General features: G+C 38.1%; 1 protein-coding gene across 1 annotated transcript in view; it reads right to left on the reverse strand.

The window, feature by feature from the left end:
- The window catches only part of CNTNAP5 (contactin associated protein family member 5), a 226,655-nt gene that overhangs the window by 104,052 nt on the left and 107,163 nt on the right, over nt 1-15,440 (reverse strand). The window contains exon 11 of the mRNA XM_054381243.1: nt 12,303-12,409. Coding sequence (XP_054237218.1) covers nt 12,303-12,409 — 107 coding nt within the window. The remainder of the gene's footprint in view (nt 1-12,302; nt 12,410-15,440) is intronic.

The raw sequence follows: 15,440 nt of genomic DNA on the forward strand, positions 1-15,440 counted from the left end.
TGAACCAGAACCTATTCTTCCAGTACTCACAACCTGAAGGGCTAACAGAAAGACCCTCAGTCACCAAAGTGCTGACAAAAGCAACTGGGATATGGAGGGTCAGGAGAGAGACCGTAACAGGCAATTAAGTAAGCAATCAAGGAATCATGGTTTGATCAATTTGTAAAGTTCTCAAACTGCAGTTCACTTAGTGAATTTGCTGTCATCATCATTACCAGACACGATCTTGTCTCATTAGGGAATACGCCGATTTTTTCCTTTTAATTGTTTTCTGAGTATGTTTTAAGACAAACAATGGTGCAATGAGCAGTAACATAAAAGTGGTAGGTTGTCAATGAACTGGCACAGCTAGAAACTCATCACAAACTATTTCATACTAAGTATTTTGCTCCTTCTTGACTGCCATTTTGGCTGGAGACCAGATATATTTTTTTTCCGCATCACTAAGGAAAGACATGAAGATTCAGTCTTTGATAGTGTAGGTAGCTTCAAACAGAGATGATCTACTCATCTTCAGATGGTCCCTTTGTCACTTCAGCTTTGGGAAAAACATGTTGTACACAACTAGAAAACGGGCTAGAGGTACTCAACAGGGTATAAATCTCAAGGGATGCACAAGCTTCAATGAAAGTATAGTTAGTCTGTCAGAAGAAAATACACCCTGGGATGTTTTCCTCTTGGTTATATCAGAAGAAAATATATCCTGGGATGTTCTCCTCTCAGTTATACCAGAAGAAAAAACATCCTCGGATGCTTTCCTCTTGATTATGTGAGAATTCTAACATCAAATAAGAAAAAGTAGCAGAAAAAAGTGGAAATGGCTAAACCCCCAAAACTCTAGCACATAAAGTATATTCTAACCAACATGAATTACAGAAAAGCTGTTTTGATGAACAAGTTATTTTGTAGCTGCACACTGAAAGTTTCACATGTCTGTATCTTAAGCATTTTGGTACTGCATACTTCTAGACTGGATGAGCCATTGCTTTTAGTTCTCTATTTTTTTGCTATTTTATGCTGTATAATGCATTAAGGAGAAAGTGATATATGCTTTCCAGTCACTGGCAGATACCACCACAAACCTTTCAAGTGCACCATCCATTCCAAGCTCTGCTCAATGTCTTTGCAGGCTGAGTTGAACATTTGTTTCAGAATAAAGTTATGCAAATACATTTGCTGACAAAGGCCCTGTTACTCCAGTGATAACAACCTGAGTCTGTCTCTATGGCTCAATGAAAGACAAAACCTCTTTCGCAGTCATTCTTCTCTTTATGCAATCACAAATATCATACAAAAATAAAGACCAGACGAACTGTCATCTGCGACTGTTAAGATGCCAGAGCCTTAAATTTGAACACTGCCTTCATGTTTATGTTCTGTTTTGTGTGAGACTTCTCTGATGTAAATGGAGATGTGGTCATTTGGGGGACAGTAGGAAACCATTATTGTAGCTGTCATTAAAGGGTCGCTAACTATTTATATATACAATACAGCCTCACTTTCAAAAAGCAACCACCAAGAGTAGTTATGGAACTGTTGATGAATGCATGCATTTTAATGCCAAACAACATTTGTAGTAAAAGTACATTGTTTTAATAAAGGAGAGGTATTACTCAGTTCATTCAGAATAGAACCCATCAACAATTTTAAAGTATTATCTATAAATAAAACCAAACAAAACCAAACTAAAAAAAAGCCAAAACAAAACAACCCAGAAAACCTAACCCACAATAAAAAATAATGATTTTATTCCTTTCTGTGAAATATTTTAATAGTGTTTATACTTTCATTCCTTTGAGGTTTTTTTTTTTTAATTTTAAAATGGTCACCAAAGTGGGACCAAAAGAACACAAGTAATGCTCTTTATGGGTGGCTCATGCAAAGCTTGCTTTCTTTAAAAGGCTTAATCAGGCAATTTTAAAAAACATAAATTTACAAATGAAACTTCTAAGTTTTCTTTTGTCTTAAAAAAGCAAGATAAGTTTTCATTCTCTGGCCCTCCCTGAGATTTTTTGGACTAATTTTGACTTGTATCAGCTATTGAAGATAAAATGACAGTTTCCAGCAACCTTTTTTTCACTAAGCCAGAAAGACTGAAAATCACAGTTTATGACTTTCAGCCCATGCTGTGTTTCCTCAGGCCCTTTTGGGAACAAGCTGCGCTATTGTGCAACAACAGCACTGCAGTTCCTGCCACCAAGTTCCCACAGGCACTCAGGATGAAGCTGTTTGCTTCATGGAATTGCATTGCAAACGCTCTCAATGGAAAAAAGATGTCAGTGGCACCCATGCTACTCCCTGCAAGCATGGCTTGGACCTCACAGTCAGGTATGGCAGGTAAAAGCATTAGAGTAAGCTACAGCACAGATTAAAATCAAAGTGTGCAAGGTGTAACAGGGGCAATGCTAGCTGAGGGGATATTGCTTGTAACAGTGGCTATTCCAGGAAGACAAAACATGAAACAGGTTGATTTCAAGGTCCCAGATTTAGTAAGGGAAACTGGACATCAGAAATATCTTGGTCACACAAAACCTGGGTGTCTTCTATTGCCCTTTTCCCTTTTTTTTCCACAGAATCACTTATAAACTATAACATTGGATCCTGTGCTGACATTTTTGCAGTGCACTCTTTAAGGATTTTTCTGTAAAGCTACTGCAGTGTTTCATAAGAAGTTTACAATCCTCCCAGAGCTATCTACAGAAACTGATGCAGCCTGAGAGCACCATTCTTCACACCAAGAGCTGCTTCCCAAAGTGCTAGATGTGCTCTTGCCTACCTGCTAGGATGAGCCATGCTGACGATATTCCAGCATGCACAAAACTAAAAGCTTTCGAGATATCTATCTCCCAAGCCCTTATAATCCACTGTGAAACACATATACCAAATTTTTCCCTCAGGTATCTCTTTCAGCTTTAAGTATCTCAAATTAAACCAGCTTTTCAGATCGACTCATCCCATCAGAGCATTTATTTTGAACACAGCTTTACTCACTGATCGTAACAGACATCTCTTCCTTTAGTTTCCTTCTCATCTTCCCAGGTGCTTAAGAAATGGTTTGTCAAACTTTGATCAGCATTTATAACATAAACACTTTATCCACAGTCAGATCACTGTCAACCAATTCTACATGTTCTCTTGCATCTCCTGGGATATAAACATTCATAAACTCAAAAATCAAAATCACAGGAACACACATATCCCATATTTTGTCATGCCACACACACTACATCTCCACAGAAGCACAGAAGTGAAATTATAAATATGCACTTTTTGACCAAAGTTCAATCTATGATTCAGACTTCAATGACAAAAAGGCATCAGTGTCATTTTAAGAACCTATTTTGACCTTCTGTGTACAGTGAGCTACAGAATTTCATTTTTGTATGCCTGTATCAAGACCCTTACAGCTGGTTAAATCACTCACAATAGTTCTCTGCAAGCTGTAGTCAGGTCTGACAGGGCTGTGGTCTCTCTTAGCTTTGCTCTGCAATTGAAACTTCAGACTTGATTCACCACACTGCAGGAGCCTGACAAGTTTTAAATATGAGCAATTTCATCACTGCTCAGCTCTCTGAAGCATCTTGAACCTTTTAATCCAAATTAATTATAGTCCTTAAAACAGAAGAGACTGTATCCCTATGCATAGATGAAATCTTTAATAGCATGTGGCTGAGCACAAACATTTGCAAGGTCGACCTTCCATTGTTTCCAATAAAACATATTTTTATTCAGTTTTTCACTGACCACCTGTTGCTAGACTGACATTTGCCTTTCACTCTTACTTTTGCCCTAACCAGTTCACCTGCAGTCTCCATGATGACCTTCACTAAGCACATACCTACTGTTCCATTGTGGAGCTCCCTGGCAGATAAGCCTTTAGCTGCCCTCAGTTTTCTTCAGTACTTAAGAACTCTGTTTCCTTTGCCCCCATGTTTCTAAATTATAAAACCTCTCCACTTTCTCAGACCACTTTAATTTCACCTTCAGTCATATTTTGGCTAAAAAAAGACAACAAAGACTGTGCTAAGATTTGAAATCCTGCAAATGATCATATTTAAAGCCCTTTCTCTTCAATGGATGAATGAATGTTTTATTCACCCAGGTCCATGCCTTCCTTATCCATACTTAAAATAGTTCTGGCTGCTGGACTTAATGCAAGAGTTACAGTGATGTCCAGCAGTTTTACTACTGGGAGACCAAGCAAGGAAAAATGTCTCTCCCCTCCACCCAGTAGACTGTTACCTATGTAGATACAACCCAAAAGCATAAACCTCAAGTAAACAGCAATTTGTTTGATTGTGTTTTGGGGGTTTTTTTGTTTGTTTGCCTTTTTTTAATCAGAGGATTCTGTCCTTTTTTCAATTTAATAGATTACAAGAAAATTGTTCTCAAAAATTAAATCAATTAAAAGTAAACCTTAAAATTCCCTGTATTTCTTTCCTACTGTACTTCCAGCTTCTTTAGAAACTGATCACACACATTCCATTGAAAGTACTCTGAGCCAGAGAATCAGAATTTGAACTGTACTAGTTATGATTACCAAAATGAATCCTCTAGTATTATAGTTTCTAGATTGGATTCTCATAACATAATAAAAAGCTGATAATATAAAATTTCTCAGAAGGAGATAACATTTTTGGGGAATATAAGTCAAAAATATTAAAGAGTTGTAAAGAACTTGAATTCTTGATTTAATTGGGAGGTGCTGACACTGTCCACTCCCTGGCTAAAACACAGCAGTGAGATAGATGTTGCTATGCTCTAACAATTGCACAATCATGGAAAATTGCAGGCAGAATACTGCCAGGTTATTTGGGACTCATTTCATTGCTTTGTAATTCTTTGCACCCTAGATGCAAAGAGCAATAATAACCCCTAGAATAGTCACTACTATTGCATTCTGAGGTGAAAAATTACGTACTGGTTAGACTGGAAAGGCCAGTAAGAGCTGGAGATTCAGCCTGGCTGTGCACCCAGCCCTGGACTGACCTTGGACAAATGAGAGGCACAAATGCTTGACACAGATGGAATTAAGCATGCTGACCAAACCGCTTAGAGCTCCTGAAGGCAGACTGGAGATGACTGTTCCACCCTCTGCTTGTACATCTCAGAACTGACATATTTGTTCCTACAGTCTTGGAGTAATGAGTGCTCAGTGAAGGATTTTTCTCCATAACAAATAAAACAACATGGAATGGAAGGTTTCTTCCTCTCTTCACATTCCAGCAGCAGAGGGATTAGCACAGGCAGTGAACTCTGGGAACGATCATCGTCCTCGCCCTTACAATCCGATTGTCTTGTTAAACGTCGGAAAATGAAAGCTGTGCTCTCGAAATCTGGATTTTGACAGCTCTACTGCTGACAGACTACTGCAGTCCCCACTGTGATGTGCCTGAATGACAGATGGCTTATTTTGCCTTTTTAAAATATGTATTCACTCGTCCTATAAAGAATATGTTATTTCCATAGATGGCTTTAAAATTACTTTCCTCACAATGTCACCTAAATGGACGCTTGTGAGGGATCCTTCCATTACACTTGGGAATTAGACAATTCCCTACAATTCAAACTAAGGCTCCCCCAGTTGAGGTACAAAAGGTCATGTCAGCCTATCCCCACCTGTCACTTCCCTGCTGAGGTTTGAAGGTGGCTGTGTCAGTCACATACCCCAGCAGCCCCTGCCCAGTGCTGGTGCAGGGTGACCTGCAAGTCCTGCTGCTGCTGCAAGAAAGCAGTCAGGGAGACCTACACCATTTTAAGAACAGTGTTAGAGGGAAAGGAGAAATCAAAATACTTGAAGGACACAGTGCAAAAGCATGATATTTCAGCTTTGCTCTTCAAAGTACTGGTGCCCCTATGCTGACAGTCAGACCTGATGCAGACAGGCTACAAAGCAGGATTGAGTCACTCTTCCACATGCTCAATTCTGAAGTGAAGTCTCAAAGTGGAATAGCCTCTGTGCTATTAATTAGGAAATGTCAGGCACAGGCAAAATCTTTTTTTAAAATGAACACTACTGAGAAATAGAGATAAACAATTTATAGATACACAAAGTGAAGGGAAAGCATTAATAAACAGCAAATTATTACAAAATAAACAATGAAAATTCATATGCCAGAAGCATGGTGTGAACAAAAATATTCTGGATCATCAAGTAAAGTACTGAAGGCTTGATATGAATATTAAGCATGTTGTGCTTCCTCAAAGAACAACAAGGTGCTTAAATACACATGGGAAAACCCTACTCCAAGAATCTCAGACAGGAACACTGGATATTCAGGACATGCAAATTACATGACCAGACTCACTGTTAGACCTCTGGTGGACTGAAACTCTCTGCATGTCATTTGCCCAGCCAGCAAATGTGTATGCATCTCCCTACCTTGGAACACAGCAGAATTACTGAATCCATGGCTGGCACTTTATGATCTAGCTCCAGTACTGCTAACAATCTGGCTGAAGCTATATTTAGCTTTTCAGAACAAAAATGATACATGTGGTAAGCATATTCATACTAAAACATACATTTACAAAGCCTGAAGTTATGTTAAGTTTATTTCATATAAGTGATTATATGATATTTCCATTATTGGATGGCATTGCCTAGGCCAATAAGACATATACCTGTATGTGCTAGATAGACCACACACCAAAGCAAATATCCAGAATTAAATTACATTCTGTTAATTATCATGTTGCAACACCTTGGGATGTGTTGACATCACCAGAACATGAAGAATAAAATAATTATTTTATATTTCTCATCATCTTCTATACCAATGTTCATCACTCTTCAGAATAAAAAAATTACACCTTAGACTAAAGGCCATCTGAAAATTATCATATATAAAAATAATAGAAATACAGAAGGGGAAGATGAGGCTAAGGAACTGGCATAAGTCATAGAAAGAGGAGATTACTAATCATTACCTTGCAGTGAAGTTAAAACGTTTTGTATCTCAGGGCCATTTTACATTGGTCTACTGCTTTCACTTTCACATGATAATTACAAGGAGAATTAATAGTAAGACAGAGATATGCCTATGCAGGTTTTAAACTATGACCTTTCAATTAAAAATATTTTGTATAAATTCACACCTATAATTCCTCTCCATCTATTTTTCTCTTTCTCTCTCCACCTATAATTCTGATCTAGCTTCAGTTGCCTCCTGCATGTCTAAGGTACAACAGCCTCTCTCTATAGACCACAGACACTGGTGTGTTCCAGAGGGGGTCCAGGAACTTACCATGGACATTCTATCTCAAATTCTGAAAATAGATCACAGTTTAACACAGTCAAAGTAGTGGACAGCAAGAAATAGATGAGCTGAATCCCACCCAGGCCTTTTTCTCCAGCTGCGTACTGACAAGAGCGTTTCTATTTAAAAAAGGCAAGCAGAAAGCAAACATTACATTATCTCTTTTGCTATAGTTCACACATGATTACATAAAGGGTAGTCTCCTCTCTGGATTGTATCAGACTACTCCAAGACCTGATGGATCAGGAGCCTACCCACCACACTGTAGAATCCCATGCATTTTACGGAGATTGTATACTCAAAACACTCTCTTAGCTACAGATCAGCTCAAGTAGCAGTTAGCAACCAGTGGTTTCAAAGGAAAGAATCCATACTGTTCTGGTAGACAATATAGATCACATACCTTCAAATATACCTGCAAATTAGATCCTATTCCCAAAAGAGGTGGAGAAGCTAAAGCACAATAAAACTCATACACGAGACAAACATAACTCAGCTACCAGTGGCTTAAAGTCCTACAGGGTTATTCCATGACTCCTTGTTTGTCCAAACTGTGGGCAGTGAAATGGGCATGTGGGAACAGTCAGCACAAGTTTTATATTCCCCATTGAATTACACATCCACACACATTTGTGACAGCAAAGCAGTAGCCCATGATGTGGAGTTTCACAGCTACACGTAATACAGGCATGAAAACCCAATTGCTAATGAGTGCTGTGACTAATCCACAAGAAGATGTGAATGGCACTGAAGGCTGGAATGATGAGAGGGAAACACAAATCCTCTTTCCCCATTGGAAGAAAAAATATCTCACCACCCAAAAAAACCCCAACAAAATACTTGGAAGGTATTGATAATATTTCACAAGTAGCAGCATTTGAAGGAGGATTGTCGGTTATTAAACAGAGAAATGGACTTAAGCACCAGGCAATAAGCTGTGCAAGAAACAATCTGTTTAGAAAACATTCAGAGTCTCCCAATATGTTACTTAAATCCAGGAAACACCAATGGGTTTTAGGACTAATTTGCCTAATAACTAAGTTCAGAGAAGAAAAGAAGAGAAGTAGGACTAGATGAGACTTCAGGGTGAAACTTGCCTGTCACAGAATAGCTATTTAATGGGACATGACCCTATACATTTCCAGTCATAGATCTTCATCTGGATCAGGCAGATTGCCACACCTCCTGTGACAGTTTAGGAGCTTTCAGGATCAGAAGGGATTTTGAGTGAGCATGAGGATACCTGAGGTTTGCAGATTGACTGCTTCCAGGAAGATTATATTAAGGCAATGTCTAGACCCAGCTAGTTTTTTATATGTATCTTGAGATGTGCACTTTTGCTTCATCCACGTCTTGAATTTCAAGTACACCCATTTTCAGTCATGACAGACACAATCTTGTTCCATGTATCTGATGTGGTCATGCAAACATTGTCTCAGCTGTGTCTTCTATCACCTTACTGTTCTGCCTTGCCACTGTCTGCTTCCCCTCTGTTACATCAAACTCAAAATATTTATCTTTGTTTTTCATGGCATATTTCCAGCCTATCTTCCTGTTACGATTCTGGCATTTGCCTTGTCAAAAATGTCAAACTCCTCTGGTTACAGCCTTATATTTTTCAAACAAGCACATTATTGCCTTCTCCCATGTCACTCCTTCATGCCTGTAAGCATTCAATTTCTTCCTCTTTTTTTTTTTAATCTCTATTTTATGACTTTTTGCTTACAAGAAAGCTGAGCAATAATTATGCACCTGGCAGACTGAGACTGCCACCCAAGATGCTGATGAAGATTCCCTGGCACTCCATCACTTACACCAGAATTATTTTCTTTCTCAGAAACTTAACTGAAAAGTCTTTGAAGCAGGGATAGTCTGCATTGTTAGCTGCTCCTCACAGCAGAATCTAGTGTGGTCCATGAATATTCGGAAGAATGCACTAAGACTGCTTATGCATCAACCACAAAATGTAGTTCAACACTTTACAGATGATAACAGAAATCTTGAGATTTCTGTTCTTAAAATGGTAAGGCCTCCTATTATGAGCTGGTAAAACATAATTAGCTTGGTTTGTAAATGCATGTCATGAAGTTCTTTCTAAATAGCATATTTTTCAACCAGCAGCATCCAGATCTTACAAATACCACATCAAAAGAGGCAAAACCCGCACTGCAGTTCAGACAGAAAAGAAATTCATCTGACAATGAAACCATTCACACTGTGTTTGGCTTGCAGCAGATTGCCAGTTAAATCTCCCCACTGTTGCTGCATGGACTTGGGTCTGAAGGGCAGTTTAATAAAAGAAATAGCCTCTCCAAAGTGGTACAAGTTCAATTTCAGGCCTGTCAGCCTGAGTGTTCTAGTCAAAAGCAAAACCTGTTGAGATAATGTTTCAAAACTTAAGAAATCAGATGGTTTACTTTGATAGAACTACTGTGAATCATATGATTGGAAGAACTGTCTGTTCGTTGAGGGTATTCCGGAGTTGTGCTGTGATCAGATCTGTGGTTTTCATTCACCTGCTGTAAGGTACTCCACTATGTCAGGCACCATCAGCTGAGTGATAACGTCTCTTGTTCTGCAGGTTTCTTATCAACAGTTTGCATTTGCCCACCAGCTTTGAAATGGTCTCATTGCACATTTCGAGCACATGAACGCATTTCTCTAGACTAACACTGCAGTTTATCAGCACTGCTTGGCTTGCAGGGCAGCTGGCTCCACAATCTACCTGGAATCAAATTAGCTGTTGATAATATGACTGTAAATAAGCCAAGCAGCTGAATAGCTCTACATCACATGTCTGTGCAGCTTGATCTGCTTAAAAAGAGATCTTTTTGAGAAACTTCTCAGAGTAGTTTTTACATCAGTGAATGTGATGGTTTGAAACTGTCTTTTTAATTTTTCCTTGCAAAGTTCAGAACAGAGAAAGTGAAAGAATGTAAATAAGTCACTATTGCGTGTAAGAAAGCAAAATACTGATTGTTCTAAACACTTCCATTGGATAGATAGAAATGTTTAAGAACTATTACCCAAAACAAAGTAGGCACTCTGCACATTCTGCGTTCGGCAGTGGGGGCAGTTGCTGGGCTGTCTGGCTGCTGTTTCTTCTTCTCTTCTGGCCGAAGATAACACGTACTGACCTTGGCAGCTAAGTTAACAACTTTCTGCTTAACTAACTCTGCTTCTCTGTCCAGGTGGGTCTGGGGGGAAGCTCCTGGGAGAGAGAGAGGCCCCTTTGGGAGGGTCCCCTTGGGGGGAAGCAAAGGGAGATTGGTTGTGCTTTTCTGTTGATTGTATATATTTGTAAATGTTGTGAATTTTGTATATTTGTACACATTCATTGCATTTCATCGTAGATTTTAGACTCTGCTTGTAAATACAGCTTTTCATTTGCTTCCAGACTGAGCTAGCCTGGTTATTGTTGGGGGGGGGGGGGGGGGGGGAATTTCAGCTCACACCGACACAGTGAACTCCAAATAACAGCAGCTATGTATGTGCCTTTGAGAGCAGAAGGAGAGGTTTTCACCAGCTCCATGAAAATGTCTAAGGGAAGAACTAGTAATGAACCAATCCTCTGCAGTAATGAGATGGTCTTCAGCTGCACTGAGCTGGAAGAGACATAGAGTGAGCCTCATGCCCCAAGCTAATATGACAGAGCAGATGTAGCCCAGAGGTTAGCATCCATTATTGCCTTTGACAGTCCACAGAAACAGGCTTCTTCATTCCCCAAGGAACCTCTCCCTTATCACCAGTGGCTTTGGCCATTCAGCTTTGTACCAGGCATTACCTGGTGTAAACACTCTGCTATGGCCTCAATCACTCATCACTGCATGTACTCTATGTTGGGTCTGGAGGTGTTGAAGAGGGGTAATGCATTTTGGAATGACAGAAAATTGGACAAAAAGTAAACCCTCTTTTCAAAACTATAAACTCAGCATTTTTCTTCCCACCCTGACTTGGCATGATTTCTGTACCAAACCATTAACTTCCTTTGTACTTACAATTGAGAGTTCAGATGACAAATCTATGAATAGACCTCTCAATCCCAGCTGTCTGTCAGCTGCAGACCCCACACCTCAAATGATTTCACCATTATTTAGCAAACCATTAAAGTCTCCAGAATCACAGTACAGTTGCCAATACTCTCAGCTTCAAACCCCTAAGTACCTTTTTTTCTCTTCTGATTTTTAACTTAACAGGGAAAAATGCATCTCATCAATCTCATCCTATCTGTGGTCAGAGTGCTCATCAAACACCTGGAGTGGCTATAATTCCAGCTTTGGAATTATTATTCTTACTTACTCTTTTTTTCCTCATTATTTCCAGTAGCAAAAGAGAAAATTTACCTTCCTCTTCTAATTGTTTTCCCTTTTAGTCATCTGTATAAACAGACTGTATAGTGGCTTTCCTCTTCTATTTTTTTAATTAGAATATCCAGCATGTTGTGCTTCTGCTGTTTATTTATTTTTTAAAACCTGTAAAATACCTTTAATATTCCTTCCACTGTGGATCTCAGTAGCTGAATGCTTCATGTACTGTCACTGTTACGATAGTGTATCCTTGCTAGCAGCAGCAGCACAAATAACAGTTCAGTAAAATTCCAAAATTATAAACAGTTGAAAACTAAGTTCTTGCAACATGAACTTTCAGATCATCTGGTAGCAAAGAAGCTCATCTTGGTAAAACGACATACAGACCCAAACACAGATTAAAATCACCCAGCTCAGCCCAGCTAAATTCAACTAAATGTGTAACAACCAATGTGTCTGTGATCTGTATGTAACATAAATGAACTTAAGATTTGCTAAAACAAACAGGAAACAAAAACCCAGGAAAATAATCTGGTTTTGTTTTCTCCAAAATATTTGTCAAGAAACATGCATACTTTCAACCCTATTGTTGACTTGTTCAAACCATGTCAGGACATGCTACATCCTCTAATATGGTATGATCTCTCACAAAGCTCCTCTCTGGTTTATGTGCCAGCTGTAGTAGATTTGATATACCAGCTGCATTAGCAAACACTGTACATGTGAGTTTACTTACAGTTATGACAGGTAGCTCCCATGTAGCCTGTATCATTACAATCACAGTAAAAGGTGGTCCAGGACTGAGAGCATTTTCCTCCATGTTCACAGTAGTTGGGTAAACATCTAATTTGAGATAGTTTTTTGGGAAAAAAAAATAAAAATCAATTGATTATAAAGATTTCAGTAAAAATTATGTGCTGGAAAAAAAAAAAAGTTTCAACTCCTTATTCAGACAATAGTTTCCTATGGCTGAATCACTGAAATCATTACTTATTCCTCTGATCTTTGATTCACTTCAACTACAAGCACTGAAAACAACAACATTTAATGTATCCAGCAAGTATGCAAAGATCACTCTCAACAAAAATATTCCATTTGTCCTCCACTTGTTAGCAATTAAAGTGTCACAAACTTTCTGAGCACAGAGAAAGACAAGTTACAGATGGAAATGCTGTTGAAATCTTGTTTCAAGAGAAAATCCCCTGTTCCCTGATTAAACGGTCACCATTGTTATCAAATTTAAGCCAAGTTACATTTGTGGTAACACAAACAGCATGAAAATCTTAGAAGTGAGGGAAAAATATGCTTTAATTAAGAGTTCTGTATGCTCTCTTCTTTCCCCTCATTTTACTTGGTATGCCTCTGTTGTTGTGAAGCAAATTATTAAAGAAGAAAGAGGCACAATAACATGTGCAGCTTGGGAAGTGAACAGAAAGAAAAGCTGTGGGAGATAAAGTCAATCTCCAAGACACGACATGAATGCTGCTCTGAAGTACACTGATGTAAATGCAAGCAGTGCAATGCAGTTACACCGGCCTAAACTGAAGCAAAGATTGTTCCATTGCTTGCCTTTTCTTTCCTCACCTCCCCAACTCCCACCCCTGTATATTAGATAATCTCTTTTACACTGTGTGTTTAGCTTTTGAAAAATGAGTAACAACTAATTCAGTTGTGATGGGTGGGTGGATAGAAAACAGGCATACACACCAGTAATCCATTAGGGTTTGCTCTGCTGTAAATTGAGCTTCAAATCCTTTTTTTTTATAGTCCAGATCTTTCAGTTGTGCTACTGGTGAAGTCACTAATGATATTTAGATCCGACCTAGCTGAAGACATGATTTTATTGTACTTCATCTCATCCTTAAAATAATTTTGCATTTAAGGGTGCATATTGCCTTTAACTGTGACTTTCAGTCTGTTTCTTTTAGAATCCTTAAAATTAGAACTGATTTCATACATGCAAGCAGAAACCCTCTATGTCACTAACAGCCATCATTTTCACCAGCCCCACCAGACAAGGATTCATCAAGATACTTGTTTATTATGCTGCATGCAAGTACATACACATACACACACATGTATACACGTATATATATATCTACACATATATCTCCATCTGCATGTGTGAGTCTGAGATTTGCCCTAGAACTAAGATTTTCTTGGTTTTTTTATACCATTGTACGTAACATTTTAAGATCAAATAAAATATTAATAGGAAAGATTTATTTTGATTAATGCTTAATTATTATACTATTTAATATTCAAATACTAGAGACATAAGGAATTAAAGAAGAAAGCATGTTATTTCTAACTATCTGTAATATTAGAATATGTATTGGTCTTATAAAAGTTATGGCTTCTATTAATCATAAGACTTAAATACAAAATGGAGAAATAAAATGGGAAATGCTTGCTTGGTTTTCCAGCTCACTGGGCAGCTTTTTTTCAAATCTATGGAAAACACCTTGTTACTAAAAAAAAAAACAAAGAAATAAGAGATGGCCAAAACTGCTGGGTTTGCCCCATCCTTATAAAGCAGGAAGTCTGAGAAGGGATGAGATTTTGGCTCTTAATGGTATGATGTGAAAGCAACCAACAGAACTTAACACCAAGTCTAACATCCAGTCAGCCTCTCTGCCATTGCATCCACATGTCAGTGATGAAGAGAAATTCAGAGGCTCTGTATTGATCCTGAAGAAAGCAAGAGCAGCCTGCAGGGTGGCATAAACAATACTGGGTGGTGCATTATTTGCAACCAGCTATGGTCTGCAGGACTATGCCAGTTCCCTCAAACCAGCAACTCCCCAAAAGCTTTGGCCCAAAGGCTGATGGAAAGCACAGGGGTTCAACAGCTTTATGGTGATATATATGGATTTTTATGCTCTTATTTGTGCTTTGGTCATACCTGACCTTGCCCTCAGCATAACACCTTTACTTTTATCTGATTTTTGGTGATAAAAGTTCATTTTTGTCTCATGTTCAACAGCAGCAGTTATACTCACATCACAGGGGTGCTGGCAACAGGAAATATAAGATATTAATAGAGCTCCTTGGAGAGGGGTAAAAAGAAAACTGATGTTTTATTATCACAATTTATATCATCAGTGTAATGGACAAATATATTTTCTGCCTGTTTTAAGCTAACTTTTATTAATTAACCCAATGCAGAAGAGCTAATTACTAGTCATTTGTGGTTTGTTAAAGGCCTCTATCAGAAACTTAGCCACATTTATTCCCTTAAAACCATTTCCTTTCAAAGGCTTTACACAAAGTTGAAGGTCACTTCTCATTTCTACTTGTCTTACAAATGCAGACACTTTTTTTCTTCACCCAACAATGCACAGAATGCAAGTTAAACTAGCCTTGTAAACTTTTAATAATATTCATAAATTCAGAATTAAGCCTTTTTTATTCCTTAGTCTATTTGCTTTAATTAGCACTAACTGCATTGATCTTGTTTTTGGTCAGATGACCAACCCTTCTAAGAGCTTATGAAACAAATTTCTTTGCAACTTTAATAATTACCATAATCCCATTTTAGTTGAACAGTTGTGTCTTCATTAAAAGCAAAATTTATCCTAATTGTCAGAGAACTCAACATTAAGAAATAGCTATAATTAAAATTAATCAAGGAATGAATAAATCACAGATTGTTCCATTTGCTAACTGTCCTGGATTCCCATGACACAGGATTTAAATGCATATATTTTAAAATATAAATTAATATTTGCATTCCAGTAGAATCAAGTAATTTTAGCAAGAGAAGAAGTGGTATCAAAGAAGGTTTAATAAGCAAAAAAAAATTGCAGCAGGCAGCCCCTGACCTATTTGCAACTGAAACAAACAAATATATCAACTCAATTTTTGCAATTAT

This window comes from Indicator indicator, chromosome 5 (assembly GCF_027791375.1).
Source record: "Indicator indicator isolate 239-I01 chromosome 5, UM_Iind_1.1, whole genome shotgun sequence".
Lineage (NCBI taxonomy): Eukaryota > Metazoa > Chordata > Aves > Piciformes > Indicatoridae > Indicator > Indicator indicator.